Source organism: Aquila chrysaetos, chromosome 2, assembly GCF_900496995.4.
Source record: "Aquila chrysaetos chrysaetos chromosome 2, bAquChr1.4, whole genome shotgun sequence".
Taxonomy (NCBI): domain Eukaryota; kingdom Metazoa; phylum Chordata; class Aves; order Accipitriformes; family Accipitridae; genus Aquila; species Aquila chrysaetos.
The window spans coordinates 14,445,492-14,462,688 of NC_044005.1; the positions used below are offsets into that span (position 1 = coordinate 14,445,492).

The 17,197-nt window shown below is 41.7% G+C and overlaps 1 protein-coding gene across 3 annotated transcripts; it reads left to right on the plus strand.

The window, feature by feature from the left end:
- Nucleotides 1–1,289: 1,289 nt before the first annotated feature.
- On the plus strand, nucleotides 1,290–10,883 carry SLC25A29 (solute carrier family 25 member 29). Of its 3 annotated transcripts, XM_029997597.2 has the most exons (5): nucleotides 1,340–1,423; nucleotides 3,014–3,057; nucleotides 5,119–5,153; nucleotides 7,771–7,854; nucleotides 8,468–10,883. In XM_029997597.2, the coding sequence occupies exon 5, from the start codon at nucleotides 8,501–8,503 to the stop codon at nucleotides 9,209–9,211; it is 711 nt and encodes a 236-aa protein (XP_029853457.1). In that variant the 5' UTR covers nucleotides 1,340–1,423; nucleotides 3,014–3,057; nucleotides 5,119–5,153; nucleotides 7,771–7,854; nucleotides 8,468–8,500; the 3' UTR covers nucleotides 9,212–10,883. The 3 variants fall into 3 exon arrangements, with proteins under 3 accessions (XP_029853442.1, XP_029853451.1, XP_029853457.1); XM_029997582.2 differs by lacking the exon at nucleotides 5,119–5,153 and having other exon boundaries at nucleotides 1,290–1,423; XM_029997591.1 differs by having other exon boundaries at nucleotides 1,320–1,423; nucleotides 3,014–5,153.
- The last annotated feature ends 6,314 nt before the right edge of the window (nucleotides 10,884–17,197 follow it).

Consider the following 17,197-nt stretch of genomic DNA (forward strand, 5'->3'; position numbering starts at 1 on the left):
ACCGGTATTCCCCTTTCTCAGACATTGCCCACAGAAATAACAAGCAGCTTAAACAGGGCTCCCTTTTGAAGCTGTCAACAGCTTGAGTTTCCCATTTAAAGGCTCTGGCATCAGGGCACCTTGAGGCCAGGTAATGTTACTAGGAAAGCAGAGTTCAATACAAAACAAGAAAAGTCTGCAGGGAAGGGAGAAGCCTCTCCTGCAGGGCGAGGCACAGCAGCAATGTGTGAGACTGAGATCCAGGGCTCTGCTAAGTCCCACAGACAGCAGGCTACTGATTTGTGTCCTTGGCCATCAGAGGTAGGGTCTTATCCCCGCGCTTGCAGTTGTGCCATGGGGGCAGCAGTTAGCACAGAGCCCACATCTGCTGGTGCAACCCTTTCTCCCCTCTCCGGAACAACACTGGGTGGGGGAATCTGGTTATAGAATCACAGAATGGTTTGGGTTGGAAGGGACCTTCAAAGATTGTCTAGTCCAACCCCCCTGCCCTGGGCAGGGACATCTTTCACTAGACCAGGTCACCCAAAGCTCTGTCCAACCTAGCTTTGAACACTTCCAGGGATGGGGCATCCACAACTTCTCTGGGCAACCTGTTCCAGCATCTCGCCGCTGAAGATTGTGAAGAGTTTCTTCCTTATTATTATAGAAATCTAAACCTACCGCCTCCTAGTTTAAATGCTTAGCCCCTGTTCTATCACTACAGGCCCTGGTAACAAGTCTCTCTCCATCTTTATAAGCCCCCTTTAAGTATTGAAAGGCCACAACAAGGTCTCCCCGGAGCCTTCTCTTCTCCAGGCTGAACAACCCCAACTCTCTCGGCCTTTCTTCACAGAAGAGGTGTTGCAGGCCTTTCGCCCCTATTAAAAGGAGGCACCCCCTCCAAAGTCCTCACGCCACCAGCTCCGCAGGCTTTCCGACCACCAGCGCCTCGGGATGCCTCACCCGGAAAGCCAGCAGCTCCCGGGCAGCCTCCCTGCACCACCCAAAACAGCTCTGGGGCGACCGATGCTCCGCAGGAGGGATGCTCTGCCCCCCCCCCCCCCCGACCACCACCTCCCAGCCTCCGAGGTTTCTTTCTGCCTTTCTGGTTAATTCTCCAGCTGCAGCTGCAAAGAAGAAGGGAAGGCTCCGGCCCGGCCCGCCCCCCCGGTAGTCCCATCCCTGTCCCGCCCTTTGCCCGGAGCCGCCCCGGCGCAGCCGCCAGTGGCTGCGGGCGACGGGGGGGAGTTGTCCCGCTGCCCGCCCCTCCGGGGGCGCGGCCCGGCCCCGCTCCGGCGGGGGCGGAGGCGGGGGCGGGCGGTAGAAAGGCGGGCGGCGAGGCGGGCGGCGGCAGTGCGCGGAGCGGCATCGCGCAAGGGCTGGGCCCCGCCGGGGACGGAGGGTGCCAGCATGGCTCTGGATTTCCTCGCTGGATGCGTCGGCGGTGAGGGCCGGGGGGGACGAAGGAGAAAAAAAAAAAAAAAAAAAAAAAAAGAAGGGGGGGGGGGGGGAGAAAAAAGCGGAAAAGGGGGGCAAGGGAGGAAAAGCAGAAATCTTTTTTTTTTGAGAAGGGGGGGCGGAGGGGAGGGCTGGGCGCGGCGCTTTTATTTTGTGAGCGGAGAATTGCGTTGGGCGCGGGGCGATGAGCGCGGCCGGCCCGCTGCAGGTGGGGGCGAGGGCGGCGGGCGGGGGGGATGCAGCGGGCAGCGCCGGTGCGGCGCGGTGCGGCGCGGAGGGAGGTCTCGGGGATTTCCTGTAGTGGCGGGGGGGGGGAGCGGGCTGCCCCTCCCCGTGGCGGTGCCGCAGCGCCGGGGTTTGCCCGAAGGGGCTGGAAAGGGGGGCTGGTGGGGAGGGAGCTCTCCCGGGGTTAGCAAACGGGCAGCAGCAGCAGGCTCAGGGACCCCTCTGACCTGAAAATATTTATAGCGGGGAGCTTGAACACGAAGAGGAGGAGAGAAGACGTATGCTCATCTTGCTCTTCCCTCTGCATCTGCTTATGGCCTTCCTTCTTCCATTTTTAGCGGCTGTTACACCGTGTTCAGGAGACTTAGTCTGGCTTTCCAGTTATTTGTGTTTGCTGTTCTCCTTGCCAATCTGGCAAAGAGATTTTTTTTTTTTTAATTTTTTTTTTTTTTTTTTACAGCTTCTCTCCGACTTCACCCTAGTGATCCTTGCCTTGCTAGGGATTCCGTGTGGTCAGTTGTGCCACTCATCTTTTCATGGCGAACACGGCACACACCGCTATTTTTGTGGACTATGTTGCCACTGTGCTGTCCTTGACCAACCTGGATTACTCCATCCTAGAGCGGGCTTTGTATTTCTGCCGCATCCTCTCAGGAAGAGGGAGGGATGTTATCTTTCTGCAAATGTGAGAAGGTCATAAGTGAACTGAACTTCCAGTTTTGCTTCACAGAATTAGGGAGCTAGAGGATCCCTTGCTTCAGCCAGTACTTGTGTTTTTCAGTGCAAAATGCATGTATTCAGATTAGGCAGTATAACTCATAGGCCTGCATGTAACTTCTAAAAAGTCCTTTGACACTAGAATAAAGCAAAGCTTTTTGTAATGCATGGTCCTTCTGCAGGTGGTATCATCACATCTGGAAAGGCTGTGGGCAGAGAGCAGGGGTTTTCTGCTTCTAGAGAAGCTTCATGGTTTTCTACCTTCCACACAGTGGCACATACATGAAATACTGTGCTTTGGAGGAAATCTGCCATTTCTGCCCACTGGACTCGCCTTAGGCCGCGGCCAGGAGTCACCACTGAGCACCCCGTAAGATGTGGCAGGCTCTGTAGTCACACACTTCAACCCCGACTGGGGCTCACAAGCTTGACGGGAGCGTAAAGGCATCTAGTACAGGCCTGAAGGACTGAACTGTAGATCGCTTATCTTCTGACTTGATAGGATGCTCTTTACCTGGCCTACCAATAATGCTGTGCACTTACACCTCAGGCTGGTGGTCGTGCTTGGGCTACTGTAGCCCCAGACCCAGGAAGAAAACTGTGAGGCATAACCATGGCATTTGTTTTGTTTCAGGTGCTGCCGGAGTGCTGGTAGGACACCCATTTGACACTGTTAAGGTGGGTTGATTATGAAATACCTTTGTCTCTATGTAGAGAACTTGAAAGTTTTTCCAAGGAGTGGGGGAAGAAAAAAATCCCCAGGCACTGTAGGAGCATAAATCTGTGCTGGAAAGCTTGGAGCGAGCCTCCTCAACCACTCTTTATAGATTTGCAGTCTCCAGCTCTTCAGAAGGGAAAAAATTCCTTGTATGTGTCATTCAACCCAGTAACATGACAAACATTGGCCTGAACTACAAGTTCATCAGTGCAGTAACAATGTTGTATTTGAAAATACAATCTTACCTTTAACTTAATTTTGTTCTAAGCTTGCTTCTCTGCAGCTGTTCATCACTAACTGCTCAAACTGCCTCCCCCTGCGTTTGTAACTCAAACCTACTTCGTTACTAGGTTGAAATCTCTGTTTCCCCTTCAAGCTCTGCTACTTACTCCTCAAGCATTAATTTGTTACACTAGCCACAGGGTGTAAGTGGATAAAAATCCACAGCATGAAGCTTGCCTGGGGGCTTTTTCCTCCCTTTAAGTATGACTATATATTTTTATAACTTTCCAAGTTAAGATTGATTTTTCTGATGGTCTGTTAGCTGTATGTATTATGCATACTAAGGGTAGTTAAGACCTGTTCAAACATAAGATTTTAAATCTCTTGGAGGGCCCTTCAGCCAGGACTCCCAGGGGTCCAAGCCCATTTTTCAGAATGGGATGACAAGTTAAGTCACTTTTCAGCAGCCTTATCCAAAGTATCACAGTGGAAGAATAGAAGAAGGGGTGCCAATATATTCCCTGCTAAATTAATATACCAGATCACTTGACTGCAGCAGAGAGCATGCCACCCTCTAGATCTATATTTGGAATACCTCTACCTTGCTGAATTTAGATATGCAAAAGGCTGACAGAGTTAACGAGGTCATCACCATATTCTGTATTCTAGCACATGGTTAATTCAACACAGATTTTCCTAGCTATTGGATATTAGTCCTTGCCAGTCAAGTGCAAGCTGCTCAAATAGTAAAAACTGTATGTATGTTTCTCAGAGTAGGGTAAATTTGACTGTTACGTAATTGGGTTGAATTCTAGTATATATTTTTCAGGAATGGTATTATCCAGACTCGCACATATTTTATTTTTATAGTGGTACAGGGCCAGCTGTCTTTTTCTCTCCCTCCCACCCTGCCAAGTTTTACATGCTTAACTTAAGGTGATGGGTCATTTCACTGAAGCCAGCAAAACTGCTAAAACTCTATGCTCAGACTAAGGTTAAGCATGTGTGGGTGGTTTTTTGTTTTTAAAGTGGAACAGCTTCTAGTGCATGAAACTAAACATTTAAGTGTCTGCAAAACTGGGGCTCCCATGCTAGTTCCAGCAGATGTATTATTGCAAAATAGATGTGTTGGCTTTAGAAAAAGCATCTTGCTTTACAATAGAGCAAATAGTTTGTTTCTGGATGACTTCAACTGTTCTATGAAATCCAGTATGGCACACTGTATTTTCATGCCCATTAGAAGGTATTATAAGCATTTCTTTTATTTTTCAGAGAAAATACTAATGTTTGTGTTATTAGCTGGCATTGTCACCACTGTATGTGGGAAAACTAACACTATAACCAGTCTTTAAAAAAAAAAAAAAAAAAAAACCACTGACAGACATTGCATAATTTGTTGTGTATATATATGTGTTAAGAATTAACCCTTTTTATAGTTCTGCAGTGTTTAAAGGGCTAGCTGGTAGTCACCTTAGACTGTAAGTTTTTAATATAACTGAACAATGGGAAAGCTGCTTAGATAAGCCAGAATTTTACTTCTGTCTTGGCTTTTAAGCTCCTTTTTTGACCGGTGATCATGTTTCACAAAGCGGGGAGGGGGATGGTGGGACACACAGGGAGAGATTAAGCTGGTGAAGTCACCCTGCAAAACCCACAACTGAGCTGATCTCAGAACTGGCAAACTCCTTATCCCTGGTTTGTTGATGTAATGTATAAAATTGCTTTTTTGCTTTTAACTGCCTTTACTTTCTGAGCTAGGGGCTGTCTTCATTAACAGCAAAAGTGTTACTTTGTTGTAGATGACAGATAAGCCTCATCACGGGAGAGTTACCTAGTAAGTATAGCCCAGGTGAACACTTCTGTTTCTCTCAGTCTTAATTTATTCCCAAATGTATTAGTTCAAATAAAGATCTAAAAGACTTATGAAGCTTTTTCCCTTTTTAGTTTTAAACTGATGTGTCCCTCTTCTACAGCTATGGCATGGAGGGAGCGGGGTTTAAATATCCCTTTTTTTTTTTTTTTTTAATGTAAAGTCTTATTCTGAACCTTCTTTCTGGTATGCATTTCTGGCTATATATACTTCCACACACAATGGCTCTAAAACTGAATCTCAGGCACACTGTTGTTGAGGTCTTATACACTACATATCCTTGGAGGACATTTTCATTGCTCAAACACTTCTAAATCACTTATCACTTATTTGGCACATTATTAAATGTTTGGACTGTTTTGGGGTGTGGTGGGTTTTAGGTTTGTTTTTTTTTTTTTTTTGCTTAGTCTTGAGTACCTTTATGCAAGTCTTTAGTGATGTGAAATTAGCATGTTAGTATTGGACCTAAAATCTTACTAACAGTGGTTTCAAATAACAAGAAAGCAAGAATATTGGACAATGAAGAGAATAGAGGGTTAAAATTTGCACATGATTCATCCTTCCTATAGTTGTGCACACTAAAGAGCTTGTTGAATATGGCATTAATACTGATGAAATAAAGTTTCATATGTATTCATTGCCTTACCTGGCAGTTTGCTAATGCGGGTATCCCTATGTGGTCATCACTGTGCTCAAATGGAAGAGCTGTTTTTCATTCTTAGATGTGGAGCATCAGTGCTCTCTAAATATTTTATCTTACAACAAGGCTTAATAGGTCAATATTTCACAAATTATACAGACAAAAATAGTGGGAGCTGTATGCCACTAGGAAATTCAACCTATATACAGAATATGACTAATTCTGAACTACTAAAGACAAGTGTATAGAACAGTTAAAGTAAGAAGATTCCTAACCTGCATGCAATTCTCCCAAAGCCCATACATGTGGAAGTCCCCTGACTTCACAGACAGGGTTTGAAACAATAGCAGTAAGTTATTAATGGAGTAAAACCTTCGTTTTGTGCAATTCTGACAGCTTGTTAAGACTTACGACTTTGCTTGTGGGTCTGCTTCTTGAGCAGTTTTAACAACCTGCCTGCCCCCCCCCCCCCCAAATGTCACTTTGAGTGACAAAGGATTTATTTTCTATGAATCCTACTATAAGCCTACTTTTAGCTCTAAGAAGTTTTAAAACCCTGTTCCATCTTGGAAGACCTGAGGTGATCTCAGCCTCCCAGTCTGGCTAGCACACACTAACGTGTATACTAAAAGGACACTGAAAACTAAAGCTTTGATTTACAAAACAAAGTGACATGTTGTAAGAATATAAAAAAAATACTGAAATTGTAAATAATTATTTTTTGCCTCAGAGAAAGCTAATCTGAACACAGAATTTTGACAAACTGTGTCCCCAAACCCTTTTCTAGACCCACATTGTCTTATGGGTCTTTCATTGTTGTGGTGGTGTTTACTACTACTTTAGGCAAATAGGGATAAAAAGATTTTACAGTTGGGAATCTTTCATGTAGACCTGATAATCTTTTCTTTTGTTCAGAGTAAGAGTCTTGAAGTTTTTTGCTCTAGATACAGTTGCAGCAGCAGCATTAAATGGTTGAAAAGCATCTTTTCTGAGGAACATTGCAGCCTTCCATGCTAGAGATCAAAGACAGATTTCTAACTTCCCCAATCCAGTGAAACCAATTTATTGAGTTTATTGCAGCGTAGGGTCTTGCACAAACAAGGTAGCTTTGAGGCTTTTTTGTTTTGTTTGAAATGTGTTGAGGACAAATTAGCAGGAAAAACTGAATTGGACTTTTCCATTACATGTTAAAAAATATCTGGGTAATTGGCCTGTCTCCTAATGTCACCAGTTACAGTAGCTTCTATCTGTCCAGCAGAACATAACTTTTCCAAAACTGAAATGGTAACTGATCAGCAACATTAAAGGTTTGAAACAGCCACACCCTCACAAATTGTTTGCATTTAGCAAGCTTAAAAGAAAACAGACTGAAATTTAAAAGGACAAGTGGCTTTTTATTCTTTCCTTATGCAAAGTAAGACATCTTAAGAGTCCCTTCCCAGCTACCCTCTGAAAAAAATCAGATCTCAGTGAAGGGTCCCAAGTCTGGTAGCCAGAAACACTTGGGGGGTGGTGGTGAGAGTTTCCATGCTTTTACAATTATCCTTATTTTATGCTTGACTTAGAATTTCATAAAAATTTATTTACATCAGGTTTGTACAGATAGTCCTTAATGTGAACAGAAGTATTCTTGGCAGCTAAAGAAAGTACTTACTGTAGCCAGTACTAGAAAACACCAATCTGAAATTCTAGATAAGCGTACCCTGTTGTACTTTCACATCCTGTTTTTCTAATATTTACAAGCAGTTAATAATCCTCCTGCCTTCATGTTTTCACCCCCCAAATTAATTCAAAACACAGAATATTTTCAAATTATTTTGCCGCATATGGCATTTCAGTGTATAAACATTGCTATAGCAAATCTCCATATATGTACAAGACACTAGTTTACCAATTAGGCTGCTCTTGACATACAGATCAGTATCTCACAACTTTTTATAGGTTCGCCTACAAGTTCAAAATGTAGAGAAACCTCTCTACCGTGGGACCTTCCATTGCTTTCAGACCATCATAAAGCAAGAATCTGTAAGTACAAAATTAATGCTTTGCCTATTTTGTATCAGAAGGGTGGGAAAGCTGTAAAAAAACCCTGAAAATATTGAAGATCAAGAGAAAAGCATACTCTGAACATCACCTGACCATAGGGCAGATAGCGTAGTCAGAAGTTTGCCAGAAATTTCATGATCACTAAGTTAGAAGTTGATATTTTGAAGTTAACTTTTTAAATAAGATAACAAGTATTTGAATAGCTAATTTTCTGAGAATTCAAGCAATGAGTGAGGAAATTGGTGAGCTTTCTTTTCTGCTGAAGCTTCAAGACCATAACTAAAAGGGTGGCTTTAGGCTTTTAGCTACATAAAAAATAAAGCATAAAATTTAGCAGAAAACTCTTCTCTGGATGGACTAAGATTATTTTCTGGATGTGTTCAACTATGTATTTGTACTTCTAAAAATGTTTAGATGTTTGTGTCCTAGGCAGCGATGAAATTATTACTACAAAGCAAGATGATACCGATCTTCTGGCCACTGTTAGAAAGTTAGGGCACAAGGGAGAGCCAGAAAGGCCATGTTCTGCACAGTTTCAGGAGGTTATCAACACCACTGTTTAAAAAGGGTTTTTCCCACCTTCTTCCATTAGGCTTTTGGACTCTATAAAGGTATTGGGTCACCAATGATGGGACTTACCTTCATTAACGCACTTGTGTTCGGTGTACAAGGAAACACACTTCGTGCTCTTGGAAAAGACACTCCTCTAAACCAGTTCCTTGCAGGGTCAGCGGCAGGGGCTATCCAGTGCATCATCTGCTGTCCCATGGAGCTGGCAAAGACAAGAATGCAGCTTCAAGGAACAGGTGAATACAAACTAAAAATGAAGAACTACAAAAATTCTCTGGATTGTTTGATCAAAATCTATCGAAAGGAAGGGCTGAGGGGCATCAACAGGGGCATGGTCTCTACATTCATAAGAGAGACCCCAAGCTTTGGCTTTTACTTCCTGACCTATGACTGCATGACCAGGTATTTAGGCTGTGAAGCTGAAGACAGTTACGTTATTCCCAAGCTGCTGTTTTCTGGGGGGATGTCGGGAATCGTGTCCTGGCTCTCGACCTATCCCGTGGATGTGATCAAATCCCGGCTTCAGGCTGATGGAGTCGGAGGCATTACACAATACAACGGCATTTTAGACTGCGTCAGAAAGAGTTACCACGAAGAAGGCTGGAGGGTGTTCACAAGAGGTCTTACTTCCACACTTCTCCGTGCTTTTCCTGTCAACGCAGCTACCTTTGCTACTGTCACTGTGTTCCTAATGTATATGAGGTCAGAAGACAACCTTCGTGAATGTGAACCAGGTCCAGTAATCCAGCAGCCTTCCAGTTTGTGAACCTTACCTGTTTGTTCTCCTAATCCAAAGCCCGGCTGGTTGGGTTTTGCTTTGTTTTTTTTAAAATGTAAACACTTGACCTGCACAAGTGGTGTAAACGTATGCTATCTGTGTAAAGAATTCCTTAATGTGTCAAATTAGGATTTCATCTCATTACTTGTATAAACAGCGTATTGCCTTATTAAGGACTTCATATCTAGTAGTATCCAAGTAAGACGGGGACCTGCCTTTAGAAAGTACTGTACAGTTACTGTTGCGGCTCCAGAAGAGGACCTGGAGAATGTCATAGTACCAGAAATCAGGTTTTCTTCCACTCATTTTCTGAAAGACTGAGCCGAGTTGAATGCAGAAGTGTCTTCAGAAAAGAAATGCTCTTTTTGTATGTAACAGCAGTAAATATAGTCCTCTGAGGTGAAGTAGGGGGAGGAAATTAAATGCTGGAAGCATTTTGCAGGTAACCCTGAACTGTTTTAAGACATGGACTAGCATTCAGCTAGCCATGTGTTTTACTTTTCCTCTGCTTTTATACATCTGTGGTTTTAGTAGCAACTTTGTTCATACTGGTTTGCAAAAAAAAAAAAAAAAAAAAAAAAAAAAAAAAGGAAGAAAGATTTGTTCCTAAGCTACTCCCTCACCTTTCAGCTTTGAATAAATATCTTAAGCACAAAGTTACCATCTGCACTCAAACGCACTTGTTCCTTTAAATCTCAAGGCTTGTAAGGATTTAGGGAAACTCAAATTTATTAAGATTGATGTTATTTGCCTTCAACTCTATTTCTCATTTGGTGGGTGCACAGATTGTATTGACTACATTCAGACCAAACAGACTTTTGTTCTCTGAAATTACTGCAACTTTGCGCCACTTCTCCCAATGTGCCCCATAGCAGCCAGTGATGTACAGAAGTCAAAGTCCTACCTGTGGTATTGCACAAAATGTTTGTGGGTGCAATGTTAGCTTAGCAGCTTAAAGTACTGTAGAAATACGTACATGTTTAGAACTGCAGGTTTCATAAATTTGCAGAAAATAGGGGTGTGTCTGAAACAGTTGGTGTTCAATACACTTGCATGATGAATTTAAACAATACTGATTTTTATGTATTTAGTTACAGTGCTACTGGAAAGACAACTGAAAAGGGTTTTGGAGAATTTTCTTGTTACGTTAATCCACTGTGATTTTTTTTTTTTTTTTTTTTTTAGCAGTCTGTTCAAGAGGGACTGCATTAGTCAAAGAGCTATAAACAGTTATTTAAGATTTGGAGTAAGAACTACACATATTTGGCACAAATAGCTAGGAGGAAGGAGTGCATGTGTGTGAAGAATGTTCTAAAACGTATCAGACTAGTTCACTAAGTACAACTTGTTACACTTTTGGTTGGGACAAGTGCAATATGTGTTTAATTTATATGAATTTTCTAAAGAAACCTTATTTCATAGCATTTTGCACTGTAACAAAATATGCTGGAGAAACCTGTAAAACTGGTATGTCTTTTTATACCTTGGAGGTATGTTGGATGTTTTAGTGCCTACTCGCACTGAGATTCAAATTGAATGTTAAATCTGTCTACTAAGCTGCATATGCACAACAACTCACAGCAAAGACCATTTACACCTTTGTACAGTAGTCTAATTATTGTATATAAAATGGAGGGAATAAATTTTTTTTAAATTTTGACTTTGGTTCTTTAAAGTTTCTTATGTTTTACTTAGATGCTTCCTTGTGTTAAACCTACCTTGCAAGAGGGTGGGGTTTCTGGCTTTTGCCTGAAGAAACTTATTCCCCACCTGCCTTCCATGCACCACCAGGAAGGGCAGTGCCTTGCTCTGGCTTAGAGTGTATCAGCTCATTGAAGCAAAGAAAGGAAGTTGCCTGAGCTTGCTTCTTCAAACTGATCTTTTCATTGAGTACCTCACTTGAAGATATTACAGCTACTAAGAGAACAATCCTGCTTTTAGAGCCAAAGAGCTGGCAGCATGGTTGGACCCTTCATATTCTGCATTTATTTGGTTTAAGCAGTGCTGATCTGCACCAAGGCTGCACAACTGCAGAAGACAAGTCTAGGGTCCTTGCAGAGTCACATCAGAATCAAGTACCACATCTGCCAACAACACTGTTCATACCTGAATCAGAAGAATGCTTGGCTCCAAGATGTACAAGTTTAGCAAAAAGCTTTGTAGGTTGTAGTTTTGTTTTTAGACAGCACAACTAGCCCACAAAGAGCACCAAAATTCCAAATACAAAGCCATGCAGGAAAAGCAGGATGATGAGTGTTATGACCTACGAAAAAGAACTCTCATTGCTGATGAGAGGTTATTTCAGGTACTGGCTCTGCTAATTCGTGTTCTTAAAGGGTAGATACACATGACCTAAAGAGACCCTGTCAAGCATCAGTTTGCTAGATCAGAAAAGGGAAAGGCCACTACTCCAACTAACTGTGACCAGGGGCAGTTCCACTCAAGTACCTTGTGTTCTCTCAGCAGGAGCAACGATGTTGAACTATGGCACAGAAACAAATACTTGGAATAAACAAATAGTGTCTCCCTAAAAGACAGGAACATCATTAAAACAGAAAGGGCTACACAATGTTTTACTTGTATTTACTAAAACATTCTCTCCAGAAAGTCATCCATCTGAACTTAAATAATCAGTAGCAGACACTGGAGGTTACTCAACAAGCCTAAGAGGAGGGTAAAAGTCACCCTTCAACCTAGTCTGATGTCAGTTGCTTGAAATCTGTGTGACTCCTAACCAATAAATCAAGCTAGACAATAGCCTCAGCCTTTTTAAACACGATTCAGTTCCTTCCTGCTAAATTTTTTCAAATGTCAGCCAATTTAGCCAAGTCAAACAGAACTGTACTGTGCCTCCGCAGACTCTCCTTCCCACAAGCATCAAGATCCTGGGTAGGAGATGCTCTTAATACCTTCTTATTCCCTTCAGTTGTTGGGGTAAAACTCACTGTCACCAACTATCAAGTGCCCCTGCTCTACTCTTTCTTCTGACCCACCCTGCTAGTGGATGGGTCATACCAGTGTTACAAGTCACAGCCACAAATATGCTCAATTAGGAAAAAAAGCACCCAGGTACAACCCTTCCAGGTTTTAAAGAAGTTATTATAGTAAAACTACTGGGGAGAAATTCAGTTCATGTATCATGTCTGCAACCATAACATGACAGTATTCAAATTTTTTTTATTTGTTCTCTCTGCCTTGCCTTCCTCTGCATATAGCTTTTTTACAGTTCACATGAAAGAGCAGCAAGACATTCAAGGAATGAAAACCTGTACATGGCAGGTGCAGGACAGGTAGCGTACTGGGAAAGTTACTAAGATGCAAGTATAAAAAGTTGACCTTGCAGAGAAGAGAGGTGTGTGTTCTTTGAAATTTAATATATTCACTATTATGCTGGAAAACACGTGTTAACACCTGCTGTTAGCCAGACTTTTGATCTGTGAATAGTTAAAGAACAACTTAAAGCCCAGAAGTATGTCAAACACCATTAGATTAGCAGGTGCTATTAAACCCCTCTTCTGCCATAAAAACAGCCAGAGAAAATAGCAGCTTGCCCAAGGCAACATGCCATATCAAACACCACAGCCGCGGAGACAGATGAAGGATCTAAGGGACTGTATGGCTCCAGTAGGCACAGCAACAGAGTAGGGAAGCAGAGAACTTGCTGGGCCAAACCTAGTGGAGATAGGCTTTCAAGTCATGAGGAAGAAAATTGCTTCTTTCAATGTTCAGGAATTTATGGGCAGTGGGGGAGGAAAGCAGAGGAAAATAAGCCATTTTCATCCTCCCAATGCAACTGTTCTGCAATTTTTGTAGTAGTGTTGTCCTAATTACAAAAATGGTTATCACTAACAGAAGAAAAATATTAGTGACATAATATGCACAATAATACATATGATATACAGTATAACTGTGTCTACTTATAGTTTATTATCAGTTTTAACTGATTTGACCTAGAATGTGATTTCAAGCTATACAGTTTCGTCAATAAATAAATTGAAAGCAAGCAAGGCAAGCTCTGCAGTGAAAAATAATACCCTATACATTGATATATATGGAAGAAAGGCAAGTTCTTAACGTTCACAAAACATTCTTCAGGTCTATAAAACTTTACATCTAACACAGTTAAACTGCTTCTTGGTATCATTCACTGTTATTACTTATACTTTATTATGACTGCTTTTTCTTACTGAAAGAAACCCTCCGTGCTTTTTACTAACAGTAAAATAGAGTTCTACCATTTCAACCATATCCATGTGTCTATCAATAAAATACTAAAATCATAATGAAACTTGACCTCATGGTCTGCACTGTTTGCTAAATATATCAAAATAGGAAGAATTGTTGCTAGAGTAATTTGACTTCACTAGACTAAAGTCAGTATGAAAGAAAATTAGTATTCTTTTTCTAGGACCTAATCTAGTTGTCTTCAGCAGAGATTTATCCTCAATCAGGTATACTCAAGTGTTGCAATCAACCAGGCCACAGACGTTCTTCCTTGTGTACTGATGTATTTTCACTTAAGGAAGAATCTACAACAGGTAATTTTCAAACAGGCTAGTAAAAAGTTCAAGCTTTTTAACTACAATTAAAGGAGGTAAAAGTAAAAATAACTCTCTTACCCTTAACTTCCCCCAGGCAGATACCTGCTTCCCTGTCAGTTCATAAATGAGACTGTACACTTTCATTTTACACTCTGGGAAAAATTGAGATGAAATACCCTATCTCTAACCTATGCAAGAGGAAAGAATAAAAACAAACAAACAAACAAACACCCATGTAAGAGGAAAATCTGAACACCTGCCACAGTATTATTCCTTACAATCCATTTCCAAACCATGAACATTTGTATGCCCTTTCAAGCTATGGGAGTCATTGGATTCATACAAATCCATTGGAGGTTCAGTCAAAGCACTGGTTAAGACTGAAGACTGAAGGATTCTGTATCCAAAGGCCAGATCTTCTGTTTTGCTGAAAGCAAAGGAATGCGCTGAAAAATAAGTCAAAACCTATGCTGTATGATGCCCCGCATGTGAGGCAGTCAAAAAGTTTGCAAGCCAAATTCACAACTGGCAGCATTAGTGAGGTCCTTGGCAAACATCTTGCAGCTCTGAAGGACACCTGACTTTATGAGCCCTTAAATCAAAACACTAACTAGTAGGAGTTTTCTACAGATTTGTCTTGCAACCGATTGCCGAGATGAGCTTCAGCTTAAGTACATTAAGACATACCCACTCACCAAGCTTTTTTGTGTATGGATTTTCCTCTATTTAACAAGGAGTCCATCTTATGCCTCAGTCTTTATCTGCTCTATAATTTATCTCAAAAATATACCTGTTATCCACAAACAACATTCTTCTGAAATACACCTTTACTGTGGGCCTGCTCCAGAGAGAGAACCAGTTTGAGATCTTTGATTCCCTAAAAAGCAGCACTGCAGGGCTCTCTGATGCAACATCTGTCCTGCAGTCTCTGCAATGGCCTTGCAAACATTACAAGCAGCAACACACTGAAGGAAAGTCAAATGGTGAGGCCCTAACTGCCTCAGGTGAGCTTAGACTTTTTAGGAAGCCACTGCTAGAATGAAGCATTGGTGCTTTACACGTCTATCAGCTAACCAAAATAGCCATGTTGAAAGCACATTCATTAACACTACATGTCATTAGATTTCCACATTTCCCTTTAAAGATATTTTCTGTTAAAATTGGATGGATTACTAAAACTATATGATCCATGTCACACTCAACAGTTTTTATTTACAGTCTTTATTTTCATTGCCTTGCTGGTGCTTTTTGCGAATGCATAAGTACACTTGGGACTCTCAGAAATCAGCACAGAGTTGTGCTGCTTACTCTTCTGCACCAGTGTGTGGGAAACTTGCTCTTTGACACTGGCACGTTCCAAGTCTGTCAAGGTCTACTGAACACCACAGGACACCCTACAGACACTTGACCTCATAGGGGCACCCTGACACTTAGCTATTCTGTCTGCTGGTCACGCTGTACAAACTGGTAATTCACTGCCATCTCCTGGCAAACTACTATTCAAGAGTATCTGTACAGACTGAAATAAAGCATTGACACAGATGGTACCTAAAATCAGCCTGATTAGAGAGAAATCACATTTAAAACTACAAGAGCACTTAATATAAAAGTGGCAGCAAAAGAAGCATCCAAAAGTCCTGCAAGGAACCCACAGACTCTCCATCCCTTTCCTTCCCTCCCCAAATTAACCAACATTTCTAGAGAACTTCAGGCTTGCGCCTGAAGAGAGCTTCCAGTTTACACAGGAATCTCATGAGAACAGCAGTTCACGAGAGGGTTATTATGTCCACACCGTAACACACAATAGGAGGAATAGTATCCAATTAGCATCCCATCTTAAAGCTTTTCTGTTAGAAAAAAATAACAGAAGACTTAAGAAAACCCTGAAACCACAGTTAGCTTATAGCAACTTTTTAGACATCTTACTCATTTGCCTACAGCAAAAGTGTTTTTCTGCTACTTTAGGGGAAGCCAGCACCTGAAAAATTCACATGAACTCTTATACTGAATCTGATGTGCTTTCTCCAAAAGGAAATTCAAAATTCTCCAGATTACTTCCAGAGAAACAAAGTGACTGAAAAAAATTCTAAGCAAAACTGCCTTAATAATATAGGATGATTGTGCCTTAATAATATAGGATGATTGTGAGTACACATAAACTTGCCTAGCTGGTTTATTTTAGGCAGAGAGGATGAAACTGAGTAAAGGACCTCTGATTAAATTACCTTACAAAATGAAGCCGGTAGCCATCCAGGCGGCATTTAAGCATTGCTGTAAAGCCATCTTCACACTGTTTGCCTTTTGCAACTTGGTACTGGATCAATTCATATGATCAAAACGAATACTGAGTCTCACGATAATACAAGCACATACATTCTTCCTCTAATTTGTTTGTACCTTTACGGATCACTGTGTAGATGTTTCTACTTGTTGTGTTCTACGATGGGGTCTCAAACCCTCTTCCTCACGTCACTCTCCCATTCTTTTGCCCTAGGACTGCCAAATCAGGCTGATGCAAGAAACCTTTTCACTCTTCCCAAGCGAAGGGCTACTTTTGAACTATTCCATTTACACAGCTATGAATTAGCGTACTGGTCCCAAGTGCAACTTTTATTTTTATTCCTGCCTGCAAAATTTACACCCGACATTCAGTTTTGAAATCCACCCCAAGTTCTGAAGCTTCTGAAGGACCTTTCATTTCTCCATAGCTTTAAGCAATACAGGAACATTAGTGCAGTTACTAAGAAGTCAAAGCTTAATGCTGACAAAAACACTGTTTAGTCCTCTCCTTTTCTCAAGCCACCCTAACGCAGACTTAAAGGTGCCGTACAGATGAAAAACTTACTATTCCAAAGTGCCATCATTATAGAACAACTGGATCAATCAATGCCAGTAACAGCTACCACTTGACTGATTAGACTTCCCAGACCGATTTATCTAGCAACCTTGACAAAAATACCGATTTTTCTCCATTTCTTCAAGGCATTAAGGAACTACATTTTCAAGAATGCGATTCAGCACATACTGTCCTCAAGTTTGTCCATCTTATCTGAGTACAAAGACTAATCAGTCCCAGTTCTTCCAAGGCATGCACTAATAAAATACCCTGTGAGCACCTTAGGGCGGGTGATGACCAAGTGGAAACACCTTTTGCCACCATTGCCATTCCTCTTCATCTAGCACTTTGAAAGGATTAGCTTTCTTTAAACATTTTAAAGCCTCAATAATTTTGCCATTTCTGTTAACTATTGCTTCTTTTGCTTTTTTCTTACTGTGGAATTAGCAGAGGGAAAGGATCTCCGTCTGCCATTAAAATGACATTACTGCTGACAAGCTATGTTGTTAGGATGTGTTTAGTATTTGGCTTTGCTGATTGACAATTTGTGGCCACTGGGGGTTGGAATGTCAAATTTCACTACCTCAATTAAACAGT

Coding starts and splice junctions, on each gene's coding strand:
- SLC25A29 (XM_029997582.2), top strand. CDS start 1,390: ATGGCTCTGGATTTCCTCGCTGGATGCGTCGGCG. Junction 1,424..3,013: donor CCTCGCTGGATGCGTCGGCG/GTGAGGGCCGGG, acceptor GTTTTGTTTCAG/GTGCTGCCGGAGTGCTGGTA. Junction 7,855..8,467: donor CCATCATAAAGCAAGAATCT/GTAAGTACAAAA, acceptor TTCTTCCATTAG/GCTTTTGGACTCTATAAAGG.